This window comes from Salmo salar, chromosome 29 (assembly GCF_965601325.2).
Source record: "Salmo salar chromosome 29, fSalSal1, whole genome shotgun sequence".
Lineage (NCBI taxonomy): Eukaryota > Metazoa > Chordata > Actinopteri > Salmoniformes > Salmonidae > Salmo > Salmo salar.
This window is the reverse complement of record NC_138319.1, coordinates 43,012,566-43,025,591: the sequence shown is the minus strand read 5'-3', so window position 1 is coordinate 43,025,591 and position 13,026 is coordinate 43,012,566. Positions and strand designations below refer to the sequence as shown.

General features: G+C 45.9%; 1 protein-coding gene across 2 annotated transcripts in view; it reads left to right on the top strand.

Moving 5' to 3' along the window:
- map3k22 (mitogen-activated protein kinase kinase kinase 22) overlaps positions 1-13,026 on the top strand; it is an 85,678-nt gene that overhangs the window by 28,602 nt on the left and 44,050 nt on the right. For both annotated transcript variants that reach the window (XM_045710744.2, XM_045710743.2), the window contains exons 2-4: positions 2,872-3,248; positions 7,531-7,649; positions 11,462-11,499. In XM_045710744.2, the coding sequence (XP_045566700.2) occupies positions 3,230-3,248; positions 7,531-7,649; positions 11,462-11,499 (176 nt within the window). In that variant the 5' untranslated portion in view covers positions 2,872-3,229. The remainder of the gene's footprint in view (positions 1-2,871; positions 3,249-7,530; positions 7,650-11,461; positions 11,500-13,026) is intronic.

The following is a 13,026-nucleotide window of genomic DNA, read 5'->3' as shown; positions in this document are numbered from 1 at the left end:
AAGCTAGGGGAGTCTATTTCTGGGAGCATATCAAATGGAAGCTAGGGTCTCTATTTCTGGGAGCATGTCAAATGGAAGCTAGGAGGAGTCTCTATTTCTGGGAGCATGTCAAATGGAAGCTAGGAGGAGTCTCTATTTCTGGGAGCATGTCAAATGGAAGCTAGGAGTCTCTATTTCTGGGAGCATGTCAAATGGAAGCTCGGAGGAGTCTCTATTTCTGGGAGCATGTCAAATGGAAGCTAGGAGGAGTCTCTATTTCTGGGAGCATGTCAAATGGAAGCTAGGAGGAGTCTCTATTTCTGGGAGCATGTCAAATGGAATCTAGGAGGAGTCTCTATTTCTGGGAGCATGTCAAATGGAAGCTAGGAGGAGTCTCTATTTCTGGGAGCATGTCAAATGGAAGCTAGGAGTCTCTATTTCTGGGAGCATGTCAAATGGAAGCTAAGAGTCTCTATTTCTGGGAGCATGTCAAATGGAAGCTAGGTGTCTCTATTTCTGGGAGCATGTCAAATGGAAGCTAAGAGTCTCTATTTCTGGGAGCATGTCAAATGGAAGCTAGGAGGAGTCTCTATTTCTGGGAGCATGTCAAATGGAAGCTAGGAGTCTCTATTTCTGGGAGCATGTCAAATGGAAGCTAGGAGTCTCTATTTCTGGGAGCATGTCAAATGGAAGCTAGGAGTCTCTATTTCTGGGAGCATGTCAAATGGAAGCTAGGAGGAGTCTCTATTTCTGGGAGCATGTCAAATGTAAGCTGGGAGGAGTCTCTATTTCTGGGAGCATGTCAAATGGAAGCTAGGTGTCTCTATTTCTGGGAGCATGTCAAATGGAAGCTAGGAGTCTCTATTTCTGGGAGCATGTCAAATGGAAGCTAGGAGGAGTCTCTATTTCTGGGAGCATGTCAAATGGAAGCTAGGTGTCTCTATTTCTGGGAGCATGTCAAATGGAAGCTAGGAGGAGTCTCTATTTCTGGGAGCATGTCAAATGGAAGCTAGGCAGTGTCTCTATTTCTGGGAGCATGTCAAATGGAAGCTAGGCAGGAGTCTCTATTTCTGGGAGCATGTCAAATGGAAGCTAGGTGTCTCTATTTCTGGGAGCATGTCAAATGGAAGCTAGGAGTCTATTTCTGGGAGCATGTCAAATGGAAGCTAGGGGGAGTCTCTATTTCTGGGAGCATGTCAAATGTAAGCTGGGAGGAGTCTCTATTTCTGGGAGCATGTCAAGATGGGAAGCTAGGTGTCTCTATTTCTGGGAGCATGTCAAATGGAAGCTAGGAGGAGTCTCTATTTCTGGGAGCATGTCAAATGGAAGCTAAGAGTCTCTATTTCTGGGAGCATGTCAAATGGAAGCTAGGAGGAGTCTCTATTTCTGGGAGCATGTCAAATGGAAGCTAGGAGTCTCTATTTCTGGGAGCATGTCAAATGGAAGCTAGGAGTCTCTATTTCTGGGAGCATGTCAAATGGAAGCTAGGAGGAGTCTCTATTTCTGGGAGCATGTCAAATGGAAGCTAGGTGGAGTCTCTATTTCTGGGAGCATGTCAAATGGAAGCTAGGAGTCTTTTTCTGGGAGCATGTCAAATGGAAGCTAGGAGTCTATTTCTGGGAGCATGTCAAATGGAAGCTAGGAGTCTCTATTTCTGTGAGCATGTGAAATGGAAGCTAGGAGTCTCTATTTCTGGGAGCATGTCAAATGGAAGCTAAGAGGAGTCTCTATTTCTGGGAGCATGTCAAATGGAAGCTAGGAGTCTCTATTTCTGGGAGCATGTCAAATGGAAGCTAGGAGTCTCTATTTCTGGGAAATGTATATTGTTTTCAACCGCTTTTCATTGTAAACATTTTGAATAAGCAGTTGGAAAACAGATGGGAAATTATATTAGTCACAAACCAGTTAGGATCACAAGTTTGTGCAGTAAAGTACAGTGTAGAAAGGTACAGGAAAGGGCAGGGAAAGGCAGGGAAAGGCATGGCACGGAAAGGCAGGGCAGGGCAGGGAAAGGCAGGGCAGGGCAGGGCAGGGCAGGGAAAGGCAGGGCAGGGCAGGGAAAGGCAGGGCAGGGCAGGGAAAGGCAGGGCAGGGCAGGGAAAGGCAGGGCAGGGCAGGGAAAGGCAGGGAAAGGCAGGGCAGGGCAGGGAAAGGCAAGGCAGGGCAGGGAAAGGCAGGGCAGGGAAAGGCATGGCACGGAAAGGCAGGGCAGGGAAAGGCAGGGCAGGGAAAGGCAGGCAGGGAAAGAAAGGCAGGGCAGGGAAAGGCAGGGCAGGGAAAGGCAGGGCAGGGAAAGGCAGGGCACGGAAAGGCAGGGCAGGGAAAGGCAGGGCAGGGAAAGGCAGGGCACGGAAAGGCAGGGCACGGAAAGGTATAGTAAAGAAAGGTACATTAAAGAAAAGCATAGTATGGTAGTCAGAGTACAGTAAAGGTCCAGCAAAAAGTTGAGTATAGTTCAGGACTCTATAATGTAGTGTACTGAACTCTACTGTATTATAATGAACTTTACTGTACTGCCCTCTACTGTATTATAATGAACTTTACTGTACTGCCCTCTACTGTACTTTGATGTCCAAACTTGTGATCCACAGATGTCTATGATTGATTGGTCCAGACCAACCAAATGTGGTTTTGCTACTCTGTATTAAAGTCTATATTGAATTCACAAAGTTCTTGCAAGAGTATTATGTTCTTAAGACAATTTTCCACGACACGTATTGTCCAGCCCATGACGTGTTTTCCCTGTAGGGATGGATTGAAGTGCTTGAGGACTAGTTGAAGAACATTGATAGAGGACATGAGATGAGCATCTCTCTTTAAAGACCCTGTATTGTTATCTGGTCCATGTAGTATGTATTTTAACCTGTGTGTGTGTTTGTCCTTTCTCTCAAGGTGAAGACTTTACCAGACCGGAGGAGTTGAGCTCGGAGCCGACCAGACCGGAGGAGTTGAGCCCAGAGCCGACCAGGCCGGAGGAGTTGAGCTCAGAGCCGACCAGGCCGGAGGAGTTGAGCCCAGAGCCGACCAGGCCGGAGGAGTTGAGCTCAGAGCCGACCAGGCCGGAGGAGTTGAGCTCAGAGCCGACCAGGCCGGAGGAGTTGAGCTCAGAGCCGACCAGACCGGAGGAGTTGAGCTCAGAGCCGACCAGGCCGGAGGAGTTGAGCTCAGAGCCGACCAGACCGGCGGAGTTGAGCTCAGAGCCGACCAGGCCGGAGGAGTTGAGCTCAGAGTTCCACAAGATCGCTTCCTGATGATGACAGTAAACATGGGTGAGTAGCATGCAGCAACACACACACACACACACACACACACACACACACTCACACACACACACACACACACACACACACACACACACACACACACACACACACACACACGTCCGTGCTTCGCGGTTGGGATGGTGTTCTTTGGCTTGCAAGCCTCCCCCTTTTTCCTCTAAACATAACGATGGTCATTATTGCCAAACAGTTCTATTTTTGTTTCATCAGACTAGAGGACATTTCTCCAAAAAGCATGTGCAGTTGCAAACCGTAGTCTGGCTTTTTTTATGGCGGTTTTGGAGCAGTGGCTTCTTCCTTGGTGAGCGGCCTTTCAGGTTATGTCGATATAGGACTCGTTTTACTGTGGATATAGATACTTTTGTACCTGTTTCCTCCAGCTCTTCACAAGGTCCTTTGCTGTTGTTCTGGGATTGATTTGCACTTTTCGCACCAAAGTACGTTCATCTCTAGGAGACAGAACGCGTCTCCTTCCTGAGCGGTATGACGGCTGCGTGGTCCCATGGTGTTTATACTTGCGTACTATTGTTTGTACAGATGAACATGGTACCTTCAGGCATTTGGAAATTGCTCCCAAGGATGAACCAGACTTGTGGAGGTCTACAGTTTTTTTTCTGAGGTCTTGGCTGATTTCTTTAGATTTTCCCATGATGTCAAGCAAAGAGGCACTGAGTTTGAAGGTAGGCCTTGAAATACATCCACAGATACACCTCCAATTGACTCAAATGATGTCAATTAGCCTATCAGAAGCTTCTAAAGCCATGACATCATTTTCTGGAATTTTCCAAGCTGTTTAAAGGCACAGTCAACTTAGTGTATGTAAACTTCTGACCCACTGGAATTGTGATACAGTGAATTATAAGTGAAATAATCTGTCTGTAAACAATTGTTGGAAAAATGACTTGTGTCATGCACAAAGTAGATGTCCTAACTGACTTGCCAAAACTATAGTTTGTTAACAAGAGATTTGTGGAGTGGTTGAAAAACGAGTTTTAATGACTCCAACCTAAGTGGATGTAAACTTCCGACTTCAACTTTATTTATGTATGACATCTCTATAACATGTCTGTCTGTCTATTTGTTCCCTAATTGATGTGACTCTCTAGTACAGTGGGGGGAAAAAGTATTTGATCCCCTGCTGATTTTGTAGGTTTGCCCACTGACAAAGAAATGATCAGTCTATAATTTTAATGTTAGGTTTATATGAACAGTGAGAGACAGAATGACAACAAAAGAATCCAGAAAAACGCATGTCAAAAATGTTATAAATTGATTTGCATTTTAATGAGGGAAATAAGTATTTGACCCCTCTGCAAAACATGACTTAGTACTTGGTGGCGAAACCCTTGTTGGCAATCACAGAGGTCAGACGTTTCTTGTAGTTGGCCACCAGGTTTGCACACATCTCAGGAGGGATTTTGTCCCACTCCTCTTTGCAGATCTTCTCCAAGTCATTAAGGTTTCAAGGCTGACGTTTGGCAACTCGAACCTTCAGCTCCCTCCACAGATTTTCTATGGGATTAAGGTCTGGAGACTGGCTAGGCCACTCCAGGACCTTAATGTGCTTCTTCTTGAGCCACTCCTTTGTTGCCTTGGCCGTGTGTTTTGGGTCATTGTCATGCTGGAATACCCCTCCACGACCCATTTTCAATGCCCTGGCTGAGGGAAGGAGGTTCTCACCCAAGATTTGACGGTGCATGGCCCCTGTCCATCGTCCCTTTGATGCGGTGAAGTTGTCCTGTCCCCTTAGCAGAAAAACACCCCCAAAACATAATGTTTCCACCTCCATGTTTGGGGATGGTGTTCTTGGGGTCATAGGCAGCATTCCTTCTCCTCCAAACACGGCGAGTTGAGTTGATGCCAAAGAGCTCCATTTTGGTCTCATCTGACCACAACACTTTCACCAGTTGTCCTCTGATTCATTCAGATGTTCATTGGCAAACTACAGACGGGCATGTATATGTATTCTTGAGCAGGGGGACCTTGCGGGCGCTGCAGGATTTCAGTCCTTCACGGCGTAGTGTGTTACCAATTGTTTTCTTGGTGACTATGGACCCAGCTGCCTTGAGATCATTGACAAGATTCTCCCGTGTAGTTCTGGGCTGATTCCTCACAGTTCTCATGATCATTGCAACTCCACGAGGTGAGATCTTGCATGGAGCCCCAGGCCGAGGGATATTGACAGTTCTTTTGTGTTCCATTTGCGAATAATCACACCAACTGTTGTCACCTTCTCACCAAGCTGCTTGGTGATGGACTTGTAGCCCATTCCAGCCTTGTGTAGGTCTACAATCTTGTCCCTGACATCCTTGGAGAGCTCTTTGGTCTTGGCCATGGTGGAGAGTTTGGAATCTGATTAATTGATTGCTTCTGTGGACAGGTGTCTTTTTACAGGTAACAAGCTGCGGTTAGGAGCACTCCCTTTAACCTGTCTGGGAACCTGGGATGCTTGCGTCCCACCCTAGTCAACAGCCAGTGGAATCGCGTCACGCGAAATACAAATACCTCATAAATGCTATAACTTCAATTTCTCAAACATATGACTATTTTACACCATTTTATAGATACACCTCTCCTGAATCGAACCACGTTGTCCGATTTTTCAAAAAGGCTTTACAGCAAAAGCAAAACATTAGATTATGTTAGGAGAGTACCCTGCCAAAAAAAATCACACTGCCATTTTCAAAGCAACTAGCATGCATCACAAATACCCAAAACACAGCTAAATGCAGCACTAACCTTTGACAATCTTCATCAGATGACACTCCTAAGACATCATGTTACACAATACATGCATTTTCTTGTTCGATAAAGTTCATATTTATATATAAAAACAGCATTTTACATTGGCGTGTGACGTTCAGAAAATATTTTCCCTCAAATGCTTCCGGTGACTCAGCGCTACAATTTACAAAATTACTATTCGAAAACATTGTTAAAATTTAATATTGTCATTCAAATAATTATAGATTAACATTTCGTGAATGCAACCGCATTGCCAGATTTTAAAATAACTTTACTGGGAAATCACACTTTGCAATAAACAACGTGGTATGCTCAGAAAAATAGGCTAGGTGATACATGTTAGCGCCATCTTGGAACCATCTAAAATCAAATATACTATTGTAAATATTCCCTTACCTTTGATTATCTTCATCAGAAGGCACTTCCAGGAATCCCAGGTCCACAACAAATGTAGTTTTGTTCGAAATTATTAACTTTTTATGTCCCAATAGTTCCTTCTTGTTAGCGCGTTCCGAAGGCTACTCATAATGTACGAGGCGCGCTGGACTTGTCGTCACGAATGTGCAAAAAAACTATATTTACGTTCGTTCAAACATGTCAAACGTTGTATAACATAAATCTTTAGGGCCTTTTTCAACCAGAGCTTCAATAATATTCAAGGCGGACGATTGCATTGTCTTACTAAACGTTTCGGAACAAAAGGGTTCCCATGGGCGCCCGCGTCATAGTAGTAATGGCCCTCCCTCTGTGACCAACTTCCCAAGCCTCTCTTTGGGTCAGTTTCTACCATAGAAGACTAAAACCACTTTGTAAAGACTGTTGACATCTAGTGGAAGCCTTAGGAAGTGCTAAATGATTAATAAGTCCCTGTGTGTTTCAATGGCAAAGGCTTGAAAGTGATTCCACACATCAGATTTCCACTTCCTGTTAGGATTTGTCTCAGGGTTTTGACTGCCATATGAGTTCTGTTATACTCACAGACACCATTCAAACAGTTTTAGAAGCTTTGGAGTGTTTTCTATCCAAATCTACAAATCTATATGCATATTCTAGTTACTGGGCAGGAGTAGTAACCAGATTAAATCGGGTACGTTTTTTATCTGGCCGTGCAAATACTGCCCCCTATCCCCAACAGGTTTTAAGAGTGTGCTCCTAATCTCAGCTCGTTACCTGTATAAAAGACACCTGGGAGCCAGAAATCTTTCTGACTGAGAGGGGGTCAAATACTTATTTCCCTCATTTAAAATGCAAATCAATTTATAACATTTTTGACATGCGTTTTTCTCGATATTTTTGTTGTTATTCTGTCTCTCACTGTTCAAATAAACCTAACATTAAAATTATAGACTGATCATTTCTTTGTCAGTTGGAAAACATACAAAATCAGCAGGGGATCAAATACTTTATTCCCCCACTGTATATTAATGTAACAGCTCTGTCTGTAGAGTATAACATCTCTGTCATTGATGTGAGTCTATAGTCGAGCATTGTTGTAACATTTCTCTGTCTCTCTGTGTTCCTCTAGATGACGAGGAGGCTCTGAACTCTATCATGAAGGACCTGGCGGCGTTGGGTCGCTGCTACGCCCAGCAACACGACAGCAGCAGCCACAAACCCAAGCCCAGGACCTTGCTGTCCAAACAGGTACATATCTTATGCCCCCTACCCTAGGCCCTGCCCGTAGCCCTCACCCCTTAGGCCCTACCCTAGCCTCTAACCTATCCCCTGCCCCTACCCTAATACCCTAGGCCCTGCCCGTAGCCCTCACCCTAGCCCCTTAGGCCCAACCCTAGCCTCTAACCTACCCCCTACCCTAATACCCTAGGCCCTGCCCGTAGCCCTCACCCTAGCCCCTTAGGCCCAACCCTAGCCTCTAACCTACCCCCTACCCTAATACCCTAGGCCCTGCCCGTAGCCCTCACCCTAGCCCCTTAGGCCCAACCCTAGCCTCTAACCTACCCCCTACCCTAATACCCTAGGCCCTGCCCGTAGCCCTCACCCTAGCCCCTTAGGCCCAACCCTAGCCTCTAACCTACCCCCTACCCTAATACCCTAGGCCCTGCCCGTAGCCCTCACCCTAGCCCCTTAGGCCCAACCCTAGCCTCTAACCTACCCCCTACCCTAATACCCTAGGCCCTGCCCGTAGCCCTCACCCTAGCCCCTTAGGCCCAACCCTAGCCTCTAACCTACCCCCTACCCTAATACCCTAGGCCCTGCCCGTAGCCCTCACCCTAGCCCCTTAGGCCCAACCCTAGCCTCTAACCTACCCCCTACCCTAATACCCTAGGCCCTGCCCGTAGCCCTCACCCTAGCCCCTTAGGCCCAACCCTAGCCTCTAACCTACCCCCTACCCTAATACCCTAGGCCCTGCCCGTAGCCCTCACCCTAGCCCCTTAGGCCCAACCCTAGCCTCTAACCTATCCCCTACCCTAATACCCTAGGCCCTGCCCGTAGCCCTCACCCTAGCCCCTTAGGCCCAACCCTAGCCTCTAACCTACCCCCTACCCTAATACCCTAGGCCCTGCCCGTAGCCCTCACCCTAGCCCCTTAGGCCCAACCCTAGCCTCTAACCTACCCCCTACCCTAATACCCTAGGCCCTGCCCGTAGCCCTCACCCTAGCCCCTTAGGCCCAACCCTAGCCTCTAACCTACCCCCTACCCTAATACCCTAGGCCCTGCCCGTAGCCCTCACCCTAGCCCCTTAGGCCCAACCCTAGCCTCTAACCTACCCCCTACCCTAATACCCTAGGCCCTGCCCGTAGCCCTCACCCTAGCCCCTTAGGCCCAACCCTAGCCTCTAACCTATCCCCTGCCCCTACCCTAATACCCAAGGCCCTGCCCGTAGCCCTCACCCCTTAGGCCCTACCCTAGCCTCTAACCTATCCCCTCCCCTACCCTAATACCCTAGGCCCTGCCCGTAGCCCTGCCCTAGCCCCTTAGGCCCAACCCTAGCCTCTAACCTATCCCCTCCCCTACCCTAGCCCCTTAGGCCCAACCCTAGCCTCTAACCTATCCCCTGCCCCTACCCTAGCCCCTTAGGCCCTAGCCTCTAACCTATCCCCTGCCCCTACCCTAATACCCTAGCCCCTAGCCTTTACTCTAGCCTTACCCTAGCCTCTAACCTATCCCCTGCCCCTACCCTAATACCCTAGGTCATTCTCTAATACCCTAGCCTCTACTCATAGCCTCCACCCAACCCCATCCCCTACCCTAAGACCCTAGCCTATATCCTAGCCTCTACCCATCCCCTGTCCCTGCCCTACCCTAAGACCCTACCCCCTACCGCTAGCCTAATATCCTAGCCCCTAGCCTTTACTCTAGCCTCTAACCTAGCCCCTATTCTTTACCCTAGCCTCTAACCTAGCCCCTAGCCTTTACCCTAGCCTCTAACCTAGCTCCTATCCTTTACCCTAGACTCTAACCTAGCCCCTAGCCTTTACTCTAGCCTCTAACCTAGCCCCTAGCCTTTACCCTAGCCTCTAACCTAGCTCCTATCCTTTACCCTAGCCTCTAACCTAGCCCCTAGCCTTTACCCTAGCCTCTAACCTAGCCCCTAGCCTTCACCATATAGCCTTACAGCAACACAACAGCCATAAGCCCAGGGCCCTGCTATACACACAGGCCTATACCCCTAATACCCAGGGCCCTGCTATACACACAGGCCTATACCCCTAATACCCAGGGCCCTGCTATACACACAGGCCTATACCCCTAATACCCAGGGCCCTGCTATACACACAGGCCTATACCCCTAATACCCAGGGCCCTGCTATACACACAGGCCTATACCCCTAATACCCAGGGCCCTGCTATACACACAGGCCTATACCCCTAATACCCAGGACCCTGCTATACACACAGGCCTATACCCCTAATACCCAGGGCCCTGCTATACACACAGGCCTATACCCCTAATACCCAGGGCCCTGCTATACACACAGGCCTATACCCCTAATACCCAGGACCCTGCTATACACACAGGCCTATACCCCTAATACCCAGTAGTAGTAGTAGTAGTAGTAGTAGTAGTATTAATGATGGCGGTAGTAGTAGTATTAATGGTGGTAGTAGTCATATTAATGGTAGTAGTAGTATTGATGGCGGTAGTAGTAGTATTAATGATGGCGGTAGTAGTATTAATGATGGCGGTGGTAGTATTAATGGTGGTAGTAGTAGTAGTATTCATGTTAGTAGTATTGATGGTAGTAATAGTATTACTGATGGCGGTAGTAGTATTAATGGTGGTAGTAGTAGTAGTATTCATGTTAGTAGTATTGATGGTGGTAGTAGTAGTAGTAGTAGTAGTATTAATGATGGCGGTAGTAGTATTAATGATGGTGGTAGTAGTAGTACTAGTAGTAGTAGTAGTAGTAGTAGTAGTAGTAGTAGTAGTAGTAGTAGTATTAATGTTAGTAGTATTAATGGTAGTAGTACCTTAACTGGAGTCGAGTTCCCTCCCTCGTGAAAATCTAATTAGCACAATAAAACAATCTCCATTAAACTCTATCAGTTGAAGCTGGAGATGTGTTTTTACACTGGATTCTTCGCAATCCACCGTCTCCGCCGATGTGGCGCTTCTGCAACCGCAGTGAAAAGTGAGATATCTAGAGCTGTATTTATCAGACCATGAGACATCCCTAAAAAAAAAATCTGACTTTTCACAAAATTGTCTGTAGCAGCCAAACAGTTTGTCCTGCGTCCTTCAATATGAATGAACCCTCTGTGGAAACACGTACATATAGATTTCCTAGTCTGAAGATCCCCTCTGTAGTATATGAAGACTGTTTAGCGCCAAAAATAAGGGCTTAAATACATGTCAGAAATAAATAACAAATGTTTCCTGGTCTTATATCTTTCAGATATTGTAAAGGCACTATAGAACAAACTTCCTTTTTGAAAGGTCTTAAAATTCAAGATCAAACAGCATAATGATCCTTGGTATGACCTTAAAACAATTCCATATACCCCTCCCCTTCCCGGCTTAGACTGTTTAGTGCCAAAAATAAGGGGAATAAATACCTAAAAAAAATAAATTATAACAAATGTTTCCTGATATTTTCTTATATATCCCCCGGCTTAGACTGTTATGGGTTAATAGGCTTTCTTTATAAAGTATTAATCAACTGTGAACAACAGAAGGTCAGTAATAATAATATCATAGTTAAATAACATCCATTTGGTTCAATAACTCCAAGGCACTTAACCACTACGTGCTTCAGTGGAGCAGCGTTGTGCTACCCTGTTCCCAGCCTGGTGACTGTCCGGTTGGGTGTTGTGACAGAATTCTTTTTTTTTTAAAATTTTTACGATATCCGTGCAAACTGACAAATAAATAAAGTATTGTATTACTTTATGTCTCTCCGTACAGGGATTAACAACACAGATACCATCAGATTTCTTTCACTTGATCTTTCCAACCTTATAATCCTCTCTGTTGCCGTTTTTCCTTTCAACAGGATTTAAGAGTCAAGCTGGAGCATGAGAGAGAGAAACGGTGAGTTGCAAACTTCCACTGTTTTTCTACTTCTCTTTCCAGTGAGGAGGGAGAAGTGGGGGTATCGTGTTGTACCATGAGATCTCATGGCCTTAATGTCTCAGTGAGGAGGGAGAAGTGGGGGTATTGTGTGATCTCATGGCCTTAATGTCTCAGTGAGGAGGAGAAGTGGGGGTATTGTGTTATACCATGAGATCTCATGGCCTTAATGCCTCAGTGAGGAGGGAGAAGTGGGGGTATCGTGTTATACCATGAGATCTCATGGCCTTAATGTCTCAGTGAGGAGGGAGAAGTGGGGGTATTGTGTTATACCATGAGATCTCATGGCCTTAATGTCTCAGTGAGGAGGAGAAGTGGGGGTATTGTGTTATACCATGAGATCTCATGGTCTTAATGTCTCAGTGAGGAGGGAGAAGTGGGGGTATTGTGTTATACCATGAGATCTCATGGCCTTAATGTCTCAGTGAGGAGGAGAAGTGGGGGTATTGTGTTATACCATGAGATCTCATGGTCTTAATGTCTCAGTGAGGAGGGAGAAGTGGGGGTATTGTGTTATACCATGAGATCTCATGGCCTTAATGTCTCAGTGAGGAGGAGAAGTGGGGGTATTGTGTTATACCATGAGATCTCATGGTCTTAATGTCTCAGTGAGGAGGGAGAAGTGGGGGTATTGTGTTATACCATGAGATCTCATGGCCTTAACCTCTTACATCTAGACGTTCCGCTAGCGGAACACCGCTCCAATATCCAATGATAGGCGTGGCGCGAATTACAAATTCCTCAAAAATACAAAAACTTCAATTTTTCAAACATATGACTATTTCACAGCATTTTAAAGACAAGACTCTCCTTTATCTAACCACACTGTCCGATTTCAAAAAGGCTTTACAGCGAAAGCAAAACATTAGATTATGTCAGCAGAGTACCAAGCCAGAAATAATCAGACACCCATTTTTCAAGCTAGCATATAATGTCACAAAAAACAAAACCACAGCTAAATGCAGTACTAACCTTTGATGATCTTCATCAGATGACACTCCTAGGACATTATGTTATACAATAGATGCATGTTTTGTTCAATCAAGTTCATATTTATATCAAAAAACAGCTTTTTACATTAGCATGTGACGTTCAGAACTAGCATACCCCCCGCAAACATCCGGTGAATTTACTAAATTACTCACGATAAACGTTCACAAAAAACATAACAATTATTTTAAGAATTATAGATACAGATCTCCTCTATGCACTCGATATGTCCGATTTTAAAATAGCTTTTCGGTGAAAGCACATTTTGCAATATTCTCAGTAGATAGCCCAGCCATCACGGCTAGCCATTTAGACACCGACCAAGTTTAGCCCTGATCAAACTCCGATTTACTATTACAAAAGTTTCATTACCTTTGTTGTCTTCGTCAGAATGCACTCCCAGGACTGCTACTTCAATAACAAATGTTGGTTTGGTCCAAAATAATCCATCGTTATATCCGAATAGCGGCGTTTTGTTCGTGCGTTCCAGACACTATC